Raw genomic sequence first — 19,706 nt, 5'->3', positions numbered from 1 at the left:
ATATTTACAGCTGTATACTAAATGTTTTATCAGAATCAACAGCCGAGGTAGTAGTTTATAACTGATCGATAAAGCATTCGTATAAAAGTTATGAACCATTTATACAACAATTGGTTACAATTGGGGTATTGAGATCTGAATCATTCAAGCAAGCCATTAGTGATTGGCATAATTCATATTTAAATTGATAAATAATTGTATCAATCAATTACAAATGGAAGACATTCCCTGGTTCCTGCCTCTCAAATCTGGAGGTTTGCTGCTTTTCTCTGTTTTATATAATATTAAACTGACTATCTTTGCGTTTTAAAACTGAAATAAAACAAAACAAATAAAAGGTGTCTTATTATTAAGACAGTAGAATATCAATATTTAGTCTACTGCAACAACAGTACAACTCAGTAATAGATCTTTTTTTTTCAGATAAGCAATTTTTTTTCAGGTACTCAGCAATATCTTCCTCAATCAGTACATGAACTTCTTTAATCCAACGGACATGACGTCAGTCAGTGAAAGACGGTCAGGTGTTGGCCTCCTTCATCAATCCAAACTAACCTTTGGCCTCAAGACGACATCATCCCAACTATTGGCAGTAACCACACAGACTCTGTCACCTGCGAGACGCCGATACTCCCCAATCCACCTTTATTGTGCCTTACTCAACCAACCACCGTGTTCTGCCCTCAGCCGCTCCCTTCGTCTCCATCTCACTGCACCTCTAGCCCCGCCTCCAACCTCCCCTATGAGTGGCACTGGGAGCTTAATGGTGTTCCTGCTTCCCGTCTTTGATAACCGGGTATCCTTTTTACTTTACTGACACTTTTTCCTTTTTTTTTGTGGTGTTCTACTTCTCCGACAATTTGAATTGAGTTCAAGAACATTTGCAAACCTGCAGCGTCACTCCCGGCCAATCTCTCTCCCGAGTAACATTCAAGCCTCAAGGTAAGGTCAACGCCGGCGAGGGAAACAGGTGCAGCGTCTCCTTAACTCAACTTTGGGCCACTTCGTTCTTCTCTTTCACGTTTAAAGTTACGACGAGAATATTTCGTACTTGTACAAGTTGACAGCTGTTCAACTTTACGGTGTTGTTTTTACCAAAAGATAAAGGTGCGACACAAGGGTCGAAACCTCCTGAGATGCAGGTGTAGTTGCTGCGTTCAGGTCCTCCGCGAATTACCCGTCACGTAAGTGTCACCGGGGCCGAGTAACGTTACTTCATTATCATGGTGCATTTGAGATTTTACTAGTGATCTGGTAGTATGTACGTCTTCAGTAAAACTTAACAATTAGATTGTTATTTTTGGTTTTATTTTTATATTTATTTTTGACATAGCATAATATAAAGGAATAAAAAAGAGAATTTCTAAATGATCAGGCTTTCTCTTTCTTTGTGAGACCCCGGTGATCTTTTTCACCTATGGCACATGCACTAATATATATTTTTGTAGCTGTATAAACCCTAGAAAAGCAAACAATGTCAAGAAACAGACACCGTGCTGACATGGCAAGTTATCATAAGAGTTGTATGTGTAATGTAACATTGTGTACCCTTTATGATTCAGTTACAACGGTTTGAAGTGTACAGCTCAATGGTAAATCCCTAATGTGCAGCAGGTTACCCCATTTGACCTGCAAACTAGTGACGTGCTACACTCAAAAGCCATATGTGGCCAGAATGCAGTGCTTATCTTTTGTTTGTTTGTTCTGCCTGTAGCACCCAAAACAATCACCTGGTGTTTAATCAGACAAAAAGAAACTGCAAACATGCCAACACTAACATGACTTAGATGTTTATGAATTAATTCATTTGTCCATTCTTCGTCCATTCCCAGTGGTATTGCTTGAACACTGTGTGTGTGTCATGAGGTGTGTCTCGAGGGAAACCTTATTATGACATAAAAGGAGAAACTTATCTAGATTGAGATAGGCTGTGACAATTAAGTATAGCCGTTGTCAATCATAATTTCATAATACATTTCATTCCCCTCTGGGTGGAGTAAATTGTGCCTATGTTAATGAAGTACTGTTGATGGGTACATACAACCTTGCTGCTGGGTCTCAACCCCCTGCATCATGTCTGTTAGCTTTAATAAATGTTGATTCTTGGTAAGGCAGAGCCTGTCAGACCTGTTCTTTTGTGTCAATGGCTCTTGTCGGATGTAATGTGAGATTATTAAAGAGAGAGGAACGAGTACAGAGAGTCAGCCGCAGTGGCAAGTAAAGGAGAAATATATATATATATATATATATATATATATATATATATATATATATATATATATATATATATATATATATATAGGAAATAGGGTTGACTAGTTTGGTGAGTTACATTAAAAACTGTATTGACTGACTAAGCTAATTTGGGTATTTGATTTGTTAATGCTGAAAGCCCAGTAGGCCACTTTGTCATATTTGCATAGTTTAAAAGTATAAGGAGTCATCCTCTCAGATAATATTTATATATCTAATGCACACTGTCTATCAAATGCTGATAAAGCTTAAAGATATAAGGGCTTGCAGAAAGACTATGTTGCCATGATAAACAGCTCCTCATGTGCCTTGGCATGGGAAAGTCAAGTGTTTATTCTTCCCACTTTAACTTAGTTGTCACCAAAATGAAAGATCTAAAGGCTTTTGACCTTAGCTTAACTTATCTTCTAAGTGTTCTGGGCTCTACCGTTCAAGTTAGACATTTAAGGACTGAGTTGTTCTTTTACATATTACAATATTATCCTTAAACTTAAACTTTGAGCTAATGTGCCCTTTCACACATGCATGCACTGGGATGTGTATGTGTGGAAATAAAGCCACCAGGTTTTGCAAATTATAAATCTGTCTCAAATCTGACCTCAAGTGAACCGTATGTCTGAACCCATTTGGTCAGTGTTGTTCTTTCATTGTTTTTGTAATAATCAAAGCCTTGGTAACATGCTCTTGGTAATCATGGCCTTCAAGGGACCCCAATTGGATTGTTTTGCTCTGTTAGTTACGCTGCATTGGAAAGATATAAGGCAAAACCCGCTTGGACTGACTTTTGTCTGACTTAATATCAGTTCTTAGAAGACACATCTCCCCTCTCAACAGGGTGCATTGAGCTAATGAACCCCCACTGTGGAAGCAGCAAGGCGGCTCGCCCCGCTGTGCTGAATCAAGAATATGTTATTCTAAATTATGTTATTAGAGAGTGATAATCACTGTATAATTACCTTATTGTGCCACTCTTAATAGATGAAATGAGCTTCATGCTGTAATTGGTGTGTTTAATAACACAGAACTGAAAGCTGAAATACAAGGCAATTCATTTGAGTTGTTATCAGAGATATGGTCAAATTTTCAATTATTTCCAATTTCTTTTTATTATTAAGGCCTAAGTGGTATTTTGTTTTGTACACTAAACTCATCTGTGAGGTAGTTTGAAGTGTCGTTATAAAGCAGACCCGTATGGTAAAAGAAACAGACCTATATCACAATAGGGCACATGTTTGGATAATCATATAAAATAATCAAATTGATGTTCAATGCAATACCATTGCAATACCAATACCATATTATCTTGTTTCTGTTCAGTAACAATCATGGTGATACTCAAAGTCAAAATTGAAAATTATGATCATATAATAACAAAATAACTCACTCAATGTCAATGTTAATTATTAATAAAATATCTCTTTGTGGTGGTACATGTAATAAGGAGAAGGGGAACAAACTGTTAAAATATAGTGGATGCATAGTATTGGGTAACACTTTAAAGTATGAATATATTTGGTCACTTTTGCTTATTATTTACTTGTTTAAACTTTTGTGTTGTATTCATCTCCACTTTGCCTTTCCCTGATGATTTGGTGTCTTTGAATTCTTTTAATTCAGATAACTTCCTCAGCACTTCTGTGTGCATAGTAACCCGACTCCATCGTGAATTGTAATTTAAGTAATGACGCATCACAGTCCGCGGTAGACAGCGGCTGGTTTCTATAGTTACCCTCAACAGTCTGGGCTGAGAAGTGTTTGTAACAATATCCTCAGGACAATGCTCAGGAGAAGGGTGGCCACCTTGAGTCCTCGTCCTAGCAGGCCCCAGCTGTTTGGGGAGATAAACTCTTATATATACTTGGGGACAGACAGGTGGCTGATGCACTCTATAATCCTGTTAAGATGCTATCAGGAGGTGGAGGAAACAATGTGGGTTGTGCCATTTGATATAGACTTTGACATATCATAAAAAGATATTCGTCATCTGACGATAAAGGTTGATGTGAGAGGTATCTTTATGGGGCTGACAGGAGAAAATGCTCACAGTTCAGGATGGACGGGGGCTGCAGGCACTCACAGAACACACCGGACAAGAGGCAGAGTCCGCGCCGTCCAGGTTTCTAGTCGGAAACATAGAGACGTAGAAACACATCCATACCTACAGGCAGTTTAAAAAGTCCTATTTCCTTAATTTTCTGTCTTTAGACTGTCAAAATAAATCCATGCAAAAGCAAGCACCTACAAACTCCACATAAGAAACACAGTTACAATCACACTTTTCCTCATGGAGTTTCTATCGAGATATTTCTCCCCCTCGTCCCCCTAATGGCCGACACATTTCTTCAGGTGTAGCACCCAGTGAGAGGGGCACATGTCATTGTAGATTGAGAAATCCTAGATAATTCATGACTCTCCATTATAAGTGGTTCTCCAGTGTTGACGATTAATCAAAGGGAGAGGGAAAGTGTAGGCATATAGGATACAGGCGATAGTGCCCTATGGCCATAGGGCACATGGGGGCACGATAATGGTTCTTTGTGTTGAAGAGTGTCCAGAGGTTTAGAATGACGTTGGTGCTACCCACACTGTAGAGTGAGCACGGATGGAGGGGGGGATCCTACAGAGAAAGAGAGACAAAGGTTGATTAGGAAAGTAAACTATTGAGAATTGAACAAATGTAACCCCACAGATACCGAGAAGTTGTAATCCCTCAATATTACTGAACTGAACCCCAATTGAGGATGAGGACAATATTTCGTTAATATCCAGGAATTAAGTTTAATGCTCATGTTGTATGATTTTCCCTTACGTTGGTAACTGATAAATAGTGAGCCAAAATTTGGTGTAAAATGGCAAACTACTCACTAAAAAGCTGTTCTTGCTCAGTCCTGTTTTGGCACCGTTCTGATCTGTGATTATGTATTAAAGATGTAAGCATTTGGCCACATTTTCCAAAATAATTGCTCAACAATAATCATGATGTTTCTACCGGGTGAACAGCATTGAATAATATTTGTATTAAGTTATCAAAATTTGAAATTGTTAAATTTTTCTCTCTATAATTTCAGCCATGCTACTACCCTCGTCACTACTACTTCTCCTTGGCCTCCTCCCTTGGAGTCCCAGTGCATCATGGGCCGCTAAAGTGATCGTGGTCCCACCCATCATGTTTGAATCTCACCTTTACATCTTCAAGACGCTGGCCACGGCTCTGCAACAGGAGGGCCATGAGACCCATTTTCTAATTTCAGAGGGCCGCGGGGTGCCCCCCTCCCCTAACTACCACTTGCAGCGCTACCCAGGGATCTTTAACAGCACCACGGCTGACAATTTCCTCCAGTCCAAAGTCAGCAACATCTTCTCAGGCCGCCTGACGTTTCTGGAACTGTTTGACATTCTTGACCACTACTCCCAGAACTGTGATGCCGTTGTCGGCAGTGTTGAGGTGATGACCCGCCTCAAGGAGGCCAAGTTTGACCTGCTGCTGGTGGACCCTAATGAGATGTGTGGTTTTGTAATCGCTCATATCCTGGGTGTGAAATACGCTGTGTTTAGCACAGGCCTGTGGTACCCTGCGGAGGCGGGCGCCCCGGCCCCGCTTTCATACGTACCTGAATTCAACTCATTGCTCACAGACCACATGTCTCTGGTCCAGAGGATCGCCAACACAGCTGTTTACCTTGTTCAGCGCTTCGGAGTCCGCTATATTGCATTGCCCAAGTATGACCGGATTATGAAGAAACATGGAGTGAAGCCTCAAGTGGCCATGGCGGACTTGGTGCAGGGCAGCCAGCTGTGGATGCTATGCACTGACATGGCTCTGGAGTTCCCAAGGCCCACCCTGCCACATGTGGTGTACATAGGAGGCATCCTCACCAAGCCCCCTAACCCACTGCCACAGGTCAGTACTGTGAGACACACAGGCAGCTGACAAGCACATGGTGAGATTGGCAAAAACAGACAACACGGTTTTGTGTGGTGGTTTTGTTTTCTCATGAACAAGAGGGCATATTTCACTTTGAGTTCATGTTATATCACATCATCAATGCCAAATAAAGTAAGACACTTTCATATGATAAAAAAATGAGACAGAATGTCTGTTTTTGGCAAATCAGGCAACATGAAGGTACTTTATCACACTGATTCAAACATCATATACAATCTAATGTGGTCATAAATCAGTCTAACCTTTCCAAAATGGCCTAATATACCCAGAGAAAAGGTGAACGATGGTTATCCCGGCATTAACCAATAGATGGCAAATTCTGATAGACAAATTTATATCTCACCTTATTAAGCAAACTGTATACTGTCATATCGCCAAGCACTACTATTTGGTCAGTCTCGTTAGTAATTGTAGAGATCACTATGGCTGCTGGAACATGAAATGAGAGTTATGTGGCATTCAGGACAAAAGTACTGCAATACAATGCCTAACTAATGGCAAATGTTTGACTATAATATTATGCAAAATACACTTTTCATACAGGATGAGCAGCCATATTGTTATGCTTTAGCATTTACAATATTTTTCAGTGTGTGTGTGTGTGTGCGGCGCCCAAAATCATTTCAAGGAATTTACTAAAAGCCACAGGAGGATCTTTTTCTTTACCTTGTTTTTCTTATTGCGCATACATCTATCATTTTTTTAATCAGCAGTTATTGATAAATGTGACAAAAAGAGCTATTGGGGAGAAAAGTAGTGGTAGATCTTATCTCTTACATCCCATTAAAAAGGGAATTTAAGTTTATGGTTTGAATGAAGTCCCCACTTTTCTAATTAATGAAGCCTTGTATGACAAAGCTCATTGTCAGTTTACAAACAGAACATACACATACAGTCTTGGTATTATCTCCCTTCTCCTGTCTTAACAATCTGACTGAGATATCCTTGCGTGCCCCCATTGTCTCGCCTTGCCATTGGTAACTGCAATTATCAATCCAGCTACAAAGCGATGCTTTATAGACGACACTGGGGTGAGAATGGGTTTGGGTTGAATGGAAGCGGTGGTTTTTGAGCAGGGAGGGAGGGGAGTCATAGAGAGCAGAGGTGGGCGGTGACGGAGGGTTAGTCCAGCATTCGGTGGCCGAGAGCGCGCGGGCCATCGGTATCCACTGCCGGGGGTTTTTGGAATGCCACTCCGGCCAATTGGGAAATAGGAAGCATTGTGCTGTGTTGTGTGGAGGGAGTTATAATGGAAGCGGAGGGAGAACGAGGACATTGTTTCTGGTAGTGCTCTGGGGACACTAAGACTCTTTTATGGGGTCACTGAGGCTGCGTTGTAGGGACACAGAGCCCAGTGTGTCCCTGATGTTGCCCCGTGCCAGGGCCAGCTTTAGCTGCCGCAGCTGGACCGTGAGCCTCCCTCCCTCTCCTTGTCCTACAGTTTGATCCCTCCAACATGGCTGCTCCCTGATCACCCACTGTCAGACTATACGTCTTCTCTTCCCAGAAGCTGGTTTATTCAGTATCTGGATAGCTCCTTTTGACGAAGACCTAGAACAGGAATAGGGCTCAAGGAAGAGGAGGAGGAGGATTATTGATATGGTGTGATGAAATAAGGCTATGTAGATAAAAAATTATTAAGAAAGGACCTTCAACGTTAGTTAATGTTTTAATATGAGATGATGATATATAATAAAACACATTGCACCAATGCACCAAATTGCAAAAAGAAAGGTCATCATATCCTGAGTTGCAGTTCTGAGGCAAAATAAATATATTAAACAGCCTCATGCATTGTCTTGTTTGATCAACTTCTACTGTGGACATTTCTTTAAAGAATCCTGTAAAAGAAATCCAGAATTTCAGATTTTTTATATATATAACTGTATATATACAATTATGTTATGCCATCTCATATTTATCTGTTAACCTATAAATAATTACGAACACGTGTGAAATAAACTAAACTATAATCTACAAAAACAATATTTAAAGTTTATCTTTTATTAATGTGAGATATTTATCTTTAATGCATTACATCACAATTCTCACATTGTATCTCCAGTTTTGGCCATTTAAATTCTTGCAAAATACACATGAATGAATCAATTACAAAAGGAGAGACTGCTGGTATAAACAGGAAGAAAAAACTCTTGGCATAGTAGTGTTAGCATTGTGTTATGATGAACCTTTTTCATGGACGCAGAAATTCATTGTCTTTCTCATCATATCCCCACAGGAATTTGAGGCGTGGGTGAATGACACAGCGGAGCATGGCTTTGTAGTTGTGTCGTTTGGCGCAGGGGTTAAGTACCTTTCCCATGACATTGCTCACAAACTAGCAGGAGCCCTCGCCAGGCTGCCCCAGCGTGTCATCTGGAGGTAAAGTATCTGTTTGGTCACTCATACTGGACACAGCTGTCGACCAAAGTCCATATTCCTACCTCACATTTGCTTCACAGTGTTATCCGAGACAAAACTGTTCAGGATGAAATAATAGAAGGAGGTCTTTCACAGAATTATCTAAGGCAGTAGTGATTGCCCAGTGAGAGAGACAAATGCAATTCAAATCTCTAGGTTTTGTAATAATTTACACTGAATAATCGACTAACATGAGCAGGAAAACACACACTATTAGAGGAGGATCGAGGAGGGGTAAATACAAGGATGGCAAGGAGTTTAAAATTCCATCCATGAACCTGTTAATCTTTAACTCTTATCTTGAAATATTTTGGAGTTTGTGATTCATTGACTACATTCACATTGTTTCTGTGCAATGGCATTTTTTTATATAGGTCAATCTATTCTGCAATGTCCAACTATAGTGCTTTACAATGATAGACCACAGGAACAAAGCCTTGATCCTTATACATGCCCACGGCTCCCACACCGGACCCCTCTATAGGTGTATGGTGTAGCTGGGCTAATGTTTGACCATGCACCCGTGTGCAGACATTGGTGAAAGTCTTCACTTGTACAAACACGCTGCACAATTTACAATGATGCCATAACTGACAGCATGGTCAATAATAAAAATAATTAGGTAAGCCTGGTCCGTATAAAACTGTTTAAAGATTGTTTTAACATGTCTGTAGTTTTATTAAAATAATAGAAATTTGATTCTGGTTAGTTTTTAATATTTATTTTCTTTTTGATTTCAGCTGTAGTTTTTAGTATTATCCTGAGTAATGCCGCTGTATGTTTGAAGTGTAGGATTTTATTGGCTTAATGCAGATGGTTCACTGCCGTTGTAACCATTAATTTCTTTTTAAAGATAATATGCACATAAATGCAGTAGTTTACTAAATTTATATTTCTACAACCCACACATGACATGTAATTAACTGCAAAAAGTTGCATGTTCAAAGTATGCATGCAAACCATTATTTGACACCTCAAAGAGGCCAGTCAGACAAGTGTCAGACTATCAGATGAGAATGCTAAGAAGTTTTTAATCTGTTAGATCTTAGGATAACTTGGTAGCCACGTTTCCTTCCGCAGCATACAATAAATATCAACATTTGTTTTTATAAACCAAGAATAATGAAAGAAATAAAAAGGCTGAATTGTAATGACATACATGTTTTAATATTACCATTCATGGACTACTGTTGCTTTTTTTTATCCGTTTAAATTCTCACTCAGTCAAAAGTGCTATTTAACCGAATTAGGAGATCCTGTCGTACCACTCCACGTTTATCATCACTGCGCTGTTCGCCCATTATGTTTAAAATACATTTCAACATTTTATTATTTACCTACAACGCCATCCATGGTCTGACATCAGATGATTTTGAAGTTGATTTGAATCATGAAGCAGATAAAGCAATTACGTCTGCATTGTAAAGGATACAGAGATGACACAGATTTACTTTAGAAATAGTGAGTCTGTTGACGTATAGTAACTAGACTACCCATCAATCTCTGTACAGATAAGAGCCAGAAAAGTCAAGTTCAGGTTGAGTGTGACCCCTTTTAGATAACCAAAGCTAAATAGACACTAGCTTGAGCGGAATCCCTGGTTTGAGCTCAGAGGATCAGATTGCGGTGGCAGTGTCTGGAATCGGGTGCTTGTCAAAAATCTTGCCAGATAAGCTACTTTGGTTTGTAATGAGGAAGACTAAATTAAAGGAATAATGTGTGATAATTTGCCATTTTAGTCTATAAAATGACAAAGCATTAACAATGAGACAGTGATATAATAAGCAGGAGCCTTAATACTTTGTATGTGACATTGAATGGTAGTTTGGCTTCTTAGTGGCCCTTCCAAATGGGAAAAGGAAGAGGGCTGATGAGAGGGACAGGGACCACGCCAAATGAATCGTGTCATTGATAATTGGCTGTATGAATGTAGGCTTTGATTGGCAGGACAGTGAATTGGGTCTTTGTTGAAGAGGGACAGAGAGAGAGAGATGAAAGACGTTGGGTGAGGAAGAGAAGGAGACAGAGATGGATGGATGGGGGTCATAATGTAGCATGCATATGTATTGTGTGCTGCATTTGTTAAAAATTGCTTCCACACACAATCACACACACCAACAGACATACACACAATGCTGTACACATTAACCACCACCCGAAGAAGACAAAGGGTCCAAAACTAAACCTCTTGTTGAACAAGCGATCCCCTTCTGCGTTTTGCTTTTTGTTTCGGGAAAAAGAGATCGACATTGAATTCCTCTTTGTTCACTTTCTGCATAATGTAAATGTCAGACTCACATAATTCATTTAGCCTTCTGTATATACATTATCTCTAGTATTCTCTATTCATGCTATACATCCTCTGAGGGAGGGCACTATGCAGTCCCTCGTGACCAAAGAAGAAGTATCAAAAATGAAAGAGGAACATAAAGTACCTCTGAAGTAAAACATAGTATGTATCGAGAAGAAATATGAATCCAAATCAGAACCATTTATTGCTATGTATACAAGTTATTTGTCCTGGCGGAAGGTGCATACATTTAACATTTAGACAATACACATTTAACAGTAATCAGAGTGCAATAATGAGGAGTATGAATATTTACCATTAAATCTACAGTAGAATATAAAATAAATAGTGTTGGTCCACAAAACAAAAATGTGAGTAGTAAAATACACAGGTAGGGAAATACACAAGTTGGCCAACATTATTGAGAGTTTACTGGTGTCCATGAGGCTGTCAGGCGACCAGCGGAGACTCCCAAAGCCCGACCCTCTTTTTAGGCTTCTGCTTGAAAATGACCAAACTAAAATGTATGTAACCACGAGAGCTATTTGAATAATCTTGGTGTTAATAAACAAGTATATTGTTAAATTTTGCTTAGATGTGAATATCAGTCTATGTGTTACTGGTTAAGAGTAAATGAAGATGACACACAGTGTGTAATGTACATTTTTCAGGTCCGCCTAAAAAAAAAGCACTTTGAGCATGATTATTGCCTTGAAATGATGCATTCGTAAGGTCTAAACGTCTCCCAAATCCTACCACAACATTTTAACATAATATTTGACTGTTTTACTTTGATAAAGTGAAGCAGAACAAAGTTAGAGAGGATTTAGTAAAGAAAAAAATCAGGCGAGTGCTCACATTTAGGCACATTTGGTCACATTTGGGCACATTTGGGGCATATGTGCCATTTGAATTGTATCACGTACCAAACTATATATTTCACTTTTATATTACTTATGGTGATCAATACATCCAAATACATCAGTTTTTTAATGAATTTGGATTTTTTGTTAATGAATTATGAAAATAAAATACAATAATTCTGATTTTATTTTGTATTTCATTTTTTTAAATTCATAAAACAACCTACATTTTCCCTTTAAAATAAAACAAGCACACAAATTAACACTTCGCAAACTGTAAAAACAAAGGTAAGCAGTATTTGCTGATAAAGCGATTCATGTTGCTGTGCTCTTTGGCTCATATCTCCGTGGTTCTTTGGTGTCGAAGGATTTGGAAGGCATGTGTGGAATCTGTGTGGAATTGTGATGCTTTTGGACATCAGGCTTTTTCTGATAGCACCAAGCTAAGGGTTGCTGGTTCTGGAAACATGCTGATTTTGGGCTTTTTTTGTTTTATACTTTATGATTATCTTTCTTTCTGTTTGAGTTTTTTTTTTTAAATGGCTGACTGATTCTTGTAGCAAAGGCTTTGGTGTTTAATTTGATGTATAACATCAATATATTTTCTTGTGATTTATATTTTGTATTTGCAAAAAAATACAAAAGGATCCATATTAGGATCCTGTGGTTTCAGAGTGCAATAACGGGGCGTATGGATATTTACCATTAAATCTACAGTAGAACATAAAATAAATAAAGTAATACAGTCCACAAAACACAAAAGTCAGTAGTAAAATACACAGGTAGTGACATTATTGAGAGTTTACTGGTGTCCATGAGGCTGTCAGGCGACCAACGGAGACTCCTAAAAGTTAATGAATAAATAGTCTGGTCCTGTAAAACTGTGACATGTCACTGTTACACTTCTGCTTTTGTGCAGTTTAAACAAATGAGATATAGCGTGTTGTGCAGTGTGTAGATGTGTTGCCTTTGGACAGATCCAGGCTCGCTGTTTCCCACTGCGCCCAGTCTGTGTGCTCGGCAAACTGCTTCATATTTACATGACTTGAGATTCATGTTGACTTAAGAGTAGTATCATTCTTCTCGTTTCACTCTTGGCAAGAGAGCAAATAAGTGTATTATCTAGAACTTCAGAGTGTTATTTTAGCAAAACACTCATATACTAAGTGTGACGGCCCCTGATCGCTGCAGGTGTGCTTAAGTTGCGGGGTGTAGCTGGGTTACGTCACTTAGATATCCTCCTCCAACAAAGGTATTTTAAGAGTAGATATAACATTTGCACATAACTGACAAATAGGAACTGAATATGAAATACTGAGAGGTTTCCTCTGTGTTCATATATTATGCATAATAAGAATAAGAATAATCTAAAATGTGAGCTAAACTATCGTATCATTATTTGCTTTTACCTTCCTTAGATTCTCTGGAGTTCCACCCAGTAACCTTGGCAACAACACCAAGCTTGTTGATTGGATGCCGCAGAATGACCTGTTAGGTGAGTACAGTTGACACCACATACATCTTTTATTTTATGTTTTATTTATTTTGCAGAATTCAGGCGATAACATTTGAAAATAAACAAACATAACAGAGATAAATGAATATCACAGTGCAGGAAGAGGAAAAACCCAACTAGGCTTATTTGAAGCTTCCACCTATATAATATTTACAATTTCACAAAATTACAAACATAAAATTAAATATGCATAAGACAGACCACAAAACAAAAGAAAGAAAGAATTTCAATTATGTAAAATACACCATTTAAATTATGTATTTGTCTGGTTTAAGGCACATTTTAACACAGCTTATTACTGTTATTTTTTACACAAGAAGGGTCCAATTATTGGTATGGTGGACTTTCCTTCGTGTGGGTGGGTTCCTCACGTACCTACTAGTGTGAAAGCCACATTTACCATGTTTGAACATGTCAGGATTTAGCAAGACAACAACATTCAGCTAGCATTGTATTGTATTGTGTGGTATTGTATACAGTGGTGTTATAGCACCATAGTCAGCCAACCCTGAACAGACGTTATGCCTGTCTGGCTTTCTGGTTGCTCAGTAAAAGGGATTTTAGAGGAAGAGTTCACCACAAAACCATGAAAAGTATGTGTATTCCCTATTAATCTTTTGCAACAAAGTGTATTTATGTTGATGGCCAAATGACACATTTAACTTGTATTTTATTAAATGCGTATAACATCACCATCTCCTTCCAAATATATTAACATATGTGGGCTCGTCTTCGCTGAAGCATGGCCTTCAACTGTCAATAGAAAATAAACTGATTTGAAGTCAGTGATTATCTTTTCATTGGTTGCTGTTATCTTTGCTGTATTAAGTGCTTTAATAAACTTCAGTAAATCATACTGTGCAGCTGAAAATATAGGCCACTGATTGAGAGGGGAATTCTTTTTAGACATGTTTCAGGTACAAACAAAGTAAAGCATTTACATAGAAATGTCTCCCCTCATGAACACTAATGACTTTTAAAGTGCTATACACCCCCCCCCCCCCTCACACACACACCCCTTCACACACACGCACACACACACACACACCGTCTGTTTCCCTCAAACTGTAAATGTCCCACATTCACAAAGTGGGGAGCAACAGTGAAATACTGCTGTGTGAAGCAGTTATGGGAGATACTGTATACACTCTAAATAATATAGAAAAATAAGCACCCTGTCAAAAAATGACAAATGAACACAACACCTAACATGCAAAGTAACAACCCATCCTTCCTGTCATGTAGGCCATACGCACACAAGGGCCTTCCTGAGCCACGGTGGCCTGAACAGCATCTACGAGGCCATGTATCATGGGGTGCCCGTGGTAGGTGTGCCCCTGTTTGGAGACCACTATGACACCATGACTCGTGTGGCAGCCAAAGGTATGGGTATCATGCTGCACTGGAAGTACATGACCGAAGAAGACCTCTACACAGCCCTGACCAGCATCATCAATGACACCAGGTTAGATGTCTAAACTGTCACACATGAAAGCGTTGTACATTAGTGTAATTGTTCATCAGTGCCATCTGGTGACCATATCTGGAATCACCACTCTGTGACTTTATGGCACACGTGCAATGTTCACTATCTTAATCTTCCTTTCATATGCTTGTGCTCTCATGAGTATGTGTTCAAAGACTTGTGTCTATGTCTCTTCATATCTTTTTTTTTTTTACATTCTTGTTTTCCAACCTCTCTCTCTCCCTATCAAGGTACCGGCAGCAAGCGCTTACTCTCTCCAACATTCACAAAGACCAGCCTGGCCATCCGGTGACCAGGGCCGTGTACTGGATCAGTTACGTTCTACGTCACAACGGTGCCAGTCACCTGCGCTCTGCTGTATATGAGGTGTCCCCCTACCAGTACTTCCTGCTGGATGTGATTTTTACTGTAGGGGCAGCCTTGGCTCTGACCGTCTTTGCCCTGCGACGGTTGGTACGATTGTTGAGGGGGAAGGCCGGGGATCAGAGCAGGAGAGTCGACGGCACCAGGGATGATGGGAACACGGCCAATGGACATTGCCACAGCGAGAGCATGGCCAATGGGAAACACAAACGCAATGGCTCTTTGAAAAACGAAAAGAAGATAAATTAATGTTTTGGATGGCCAAGAGGGACGAGGAAGAAGTTGCCCCAAGGACTCGGCTTTAGGTTTGGTTTAGTCATTTCATAAAAAGCTCTGAGAGAAAGCTGTTCTTAGGTCTGTGTCGGGAGGCAACTGCTACTCTAAGCAAGAAAGAGGCTGTAGGAGGATACACCATGCATCGTGTGGGGACAGAGCAAGGCATCGGGTGCTCAAAATCTATGTGTGTGTGTTTGTGGGTGTATGTGTGCACTGAGGCGAATTTAATGAAAACTCTAACAAAAGCAGCTACTGCAATACAACACCAAATTGAAAAGTCACTGAGGATGAAACACAGGGAAGACACATTGGAAGTACATTGTTTCTTCATCTGCGTCATCTTTCCTGCATGTTCTCTGCTGCCTTTCTTACCAGTTAAAGGATGCTGAAGAGGGGAAATCCTGAGCGCCAACCCCTCATCCTTAGAACAAAACAAGTTTAAATAGTTAGGATTTAATGTTTTTAACTGTACATTATGCTTCAACAAATGTCTGGTAAATGGTAAACAGAGGACCAATCTATTTATTACTGTACGCATTTTAATGATGAACCTTTTCTAACCTATCTATTTATAATTTATTATATGTATCAATGGTGTGATGAATTGTGGTCGATGAACACTCCTTCCTCAAAGTTAACATTTGCAAAAGATTGTGTGCTTCATTTTGGTGAAACAAACAAAACAAAGACTGACAGCTACAGTCATTACAATTATGTAGAGCAGCTGCATTATCCACAGTATTCATGATGGTCTTACTTTCAAAATATTCTATGTTGAACATATTTGGGATTTTCCTCTTTTCACATGGTAGTGGCATGTGACAGCAGCTTGTAAGGGTGGATAAATACTCAACTGAATTATGTTTGGCTTATTAGTGTGAAAAGGTTGATCATTTTACTGTCAAAAGATATATGAATGACTTCTGAGAATACTGTGGAAGGCAGAGCCAGATCAGAAATGTGCTCTCGCTCCACCAGTCTGGTGATCAGGGACGAGTCAGAGAATTATTGATTAATGATTACTTGCTTTGTCAGTCCCATTTCTGTTGTCTATTTATTAATTGGGAAGGATTCATCACTTGATTGCCATCTTTTGTGCTCCACATGACGTGCATTTCTCTATGATTCATTTGATGGATAGTTTCTGACATACTGTATGTTGCAAATCCTAGTTTGAAATTACACAGATCAGGAAGAAAAACATGTAGCCCTCTCAAGGTTGAGTCTGTCAGACTTTGCTATAGAAGTTTATAGACAAACTAGGTCAACCTTATGTAATTACATTAACTTTGAGTGTGAATGATTGATCTGTATGGGGCCTTTTATAATGCAAATATTTGTTTATGCAGTATGCTTGAATACAGAGTGTATGGATGAAACAAGGTAAATGAGGTTTGTTTTAGCCCACTGAGAGTCATGTTTCTCGACCATATGTGTCTGTTAATTCTTAATGCAGATGGAAGAAGGGTGTAAGAAGGGTGAGAGAGTGACTTAGCTCCAACAATTGAGGTGAACCTCACTACTTCTACAATGAGTGACACTGATCCTCGCAGCGCAATTCTCTTTTCTTGAACCCCCGTCGAGGAGATCAAAGTACAGGGCGAGCTGGAAGAGTATCTTCGGAGTTTGTAGGGATTCGGTATCTTGCTAATGGACGTTTCAGAGGGCTGGGGCTCATGGACACAGGACAGAAAAATCTCATGAATATGAGACTCCCTGTTCCTGAATTCATCAAACCACCAGGCCATACTTACTGCATTTTCCACCATTATTCCAGCAGCACAGTCCAAACATCGACCGTTTTCAAGTTTCAGATTGAAACCGCAATTGGCATTCCAGCAAACACGCTGTTTACCAATTACTAATGTGGACAATTAACCAATGTATCTGAACAAAACAGAGTAAATTATATCACTTGACCATGTCAAAAGTTGTTGAAGACCTAACATCCATGTATGATTACCAATCCTGTATGATAATTAAGAAATACTTCATGATCTTCCTGACTCTGTGAGCTACAATTACACGTGCACAGCCCAACGCAGCCCTGCTGAGAACAGACGGGTCTATTTGAAACATCCTCATTGTCATCATCCTCTTTAACAAGTTCAGCTTTGGGAATGCCAGGTGGGCCTGCAGGTGCTACACAAGCCATGAACAGGGTCTGGAGAGGAAAAATAAATTGTGAAGATACATATTTTTTCATTCTTATTTTCATTATTTATTTGTAGCCCACATAGTTAGATCTCAACCAACGCCTGTCCTCAACTACTCTCTCGTGTCTGCTCTGATTCTGCAGCCTGATGTGTCTCTCTTCTTGTGACGTTTGCATTCCATCAGCTTGAAGTTTTCTTTGTTCTGTCTTCAATAGTGCACTCGCTTGTTCCATTTGTCCATCCTCTTTATCTTACTCTTGACTTCCTGGTGTATTCTGCTGTCATTGTATTCCTTGTAGTCTTTTTCTTCCTCCTCCTTAAATATTACATGTCTCCACTTACTCACTTTTATTCTTTCAAGCCTTCATTTTATGTTGATTTAAAAATGACATAAAGTCCTCAATTTTCCCGTCAAGTGTGTCCATGTTGTAAATAGAACAATGTAAACAAAAAACTAATGCTGAATAAAAATTACATATTTTGTTTGCAGATATGATTGAACTTTTTTTCTCATAAAGTATTCATGTTACATTTGATTGCCTTAATCTTTTAGATATACATTTAAGATAGATGAAAAAGCTGAGAAAAAGGTGTATCGTAAAGTACTGTACTTAAGTATGTCTAATTACCTTCCTTCTAGTTCAAAACTGGTTGTTCCATGTTATCAGCGCCACTGCACAGCGATATTGAACAGACGAGTGCATCGGTCTCTGTCTCTGAGACCTGACAAGACATATGTGGATTACAGCAGGTGATTCTGTCAGTCTCAGTTTGATAGGGGATGTATAGGCTTTCTGTCGGGAATTGTTACCGGGCAGCAAAGAGGTTTTGTAGGTATCAAATGTTAGAATCATCTAAAGTTGCCAACTGCACAGACACATGCACGCAAGCTGGGCGGATAGATAGGGTTATCTAATGATGTATGCTTGTGCTGAGTGAGGCCAGGGTAACAAAACACCCAGGCTGGTACCCTGCCTCGCTCACTGGCCCTGTCAATTATTCACAGCGGCTGCAAGGGGCCGCAGACCTAACTCACACACACGTGCACATGCATGCATGCACACGCACACACACACACACACACACACACACACACACAGTCAAAAGCATCTACAGGTATGTTTCATTTACGTTGTTAAAGTTGCTTTATTTTGTTGTCGATGGTGGCCAAATCAGGCACTGCTCTGTTAACTGAGACAGGAAGAAGTGGAGGACGGGCCTCTGCTGATGAGGAATCTGATATCTCAGAAAGCACCGTGGGCATCATTCATGACATCCTCCATTCATTCTCAGCCAGCCCTCCCTCCTCAGACCTTGTAAGTGCCTATTATCTACCTTTCCTCTCCACCTCAACGGACAATCATCAGGAGCAATTAACCCCTTTGTGAGGGACTAAGTGGGCTTACTGTATGGAGTAAGAGTCATTCCACTTTGTACAAGATCTAAATGATGGATTTGCCAATTGTTTGACAACAGGGTGTGCTCTAACCTGCACACATACATCCACAGTCTTCATGTGAGAGTAAGGCTCAAGGTATTTCGTCGGGATTGCACTTTGCACCGCGCACGTTGGGTCAAGCTTGTGTGTGTTAGCGTGACACCATAGGTGTGTGCCAGTTTTTAAATTGTTCTTTTATCTTGTATTTGCTTAAATGAGCCATGGCCTTACCTCAGTGTTTATTCATCTCTTTCACATCACATATACACCAAGAGCCATAATATTCCCAAAGCATATCATATTTCTCTGTAACTTGTTTGAGAGGACTGGAAGACTTCCCCACCACTTCATCAACCCAGAGCTAAACTGATCTTGGCTGTATATGTAATGGAAAAAAAGAAGAAAAAGTAAATGTAATGGATCTTCTGTTAAAGTGGTGCGATCACTGCACAGAGGAAAATAATTGTAATTTCCTCTCAAGTGAGATTGACCTGATGCATCTCTTTGAATGTCCTTACATTTTTTATATTGTCACATTTAAATTGTGTTGCTGTGAAACCAAGTGAGAAACAGCCTTGTTCTCTTGGAACAAAAATAGCCCAAATCCTAAAATGTATTTTGGGATTTAGCTGGTTTTATTACATCAGAGTGAGGTGCAGCAGTATGTGCAGTACGTACTTTGCTCTTAAAGCTAAAAA

At 39.6% G+C, this 19,706-nt stretch overlaps 1 protein-coding gene across 1 annotated transcript; it reads left to right on the top strand.

Moving 5' to 3' along the window:
* The first annotated feature begins 754 nt into the window (after positions 1-754).
* ugt8 (UDP glycosyltransferase 8) lies at positions 755-18,030 on the top strand. The gene is made up of 6 exons (XM_068589362.1): positions 755-942; positions 5,322-6,154; positions 8,439-8,581; positions 13,192-13,268; positions 14,535-14,754; positions 15,006-18,030. Exons 2-6 carry the CDS (start codon positions 5,324-5,326, stop codon positions 15,385-15,387), a joined length of 1,653 nt encoding a protein of 550 aa, XP_068445463.1. The 5' UTR covers positions 755-942; positions 5,322-5,323; the 3' UTR covers positions 15,388-18,030.
* Positions 18,031-19,706: the final 1,676 nt, after the last annotated feature.

This window comes from Clinocottus analis, unplaced genomic scaffold (assembly GCF_023055335.1).
Source record: "Clinocottus analis isolate CAN_PGR_092001 unplaced genomic scaffold, fCliAna1.0.p SCAF_22, whole genome shotgun sequence".
In the NCBI taxonomy this organism is placed as follows: domain Eukaryota; kingdom Metazoa; phylum Chordata; class Actinopteri; order Perciformes; family Cottidae; genus Clinocottus; species Clinocottus analis.
The sequence above is the reverse complement of the archived record's forward strand: the minus strand, read 5'-3'. Positions and strand labels throughout refer to the sequence as shown.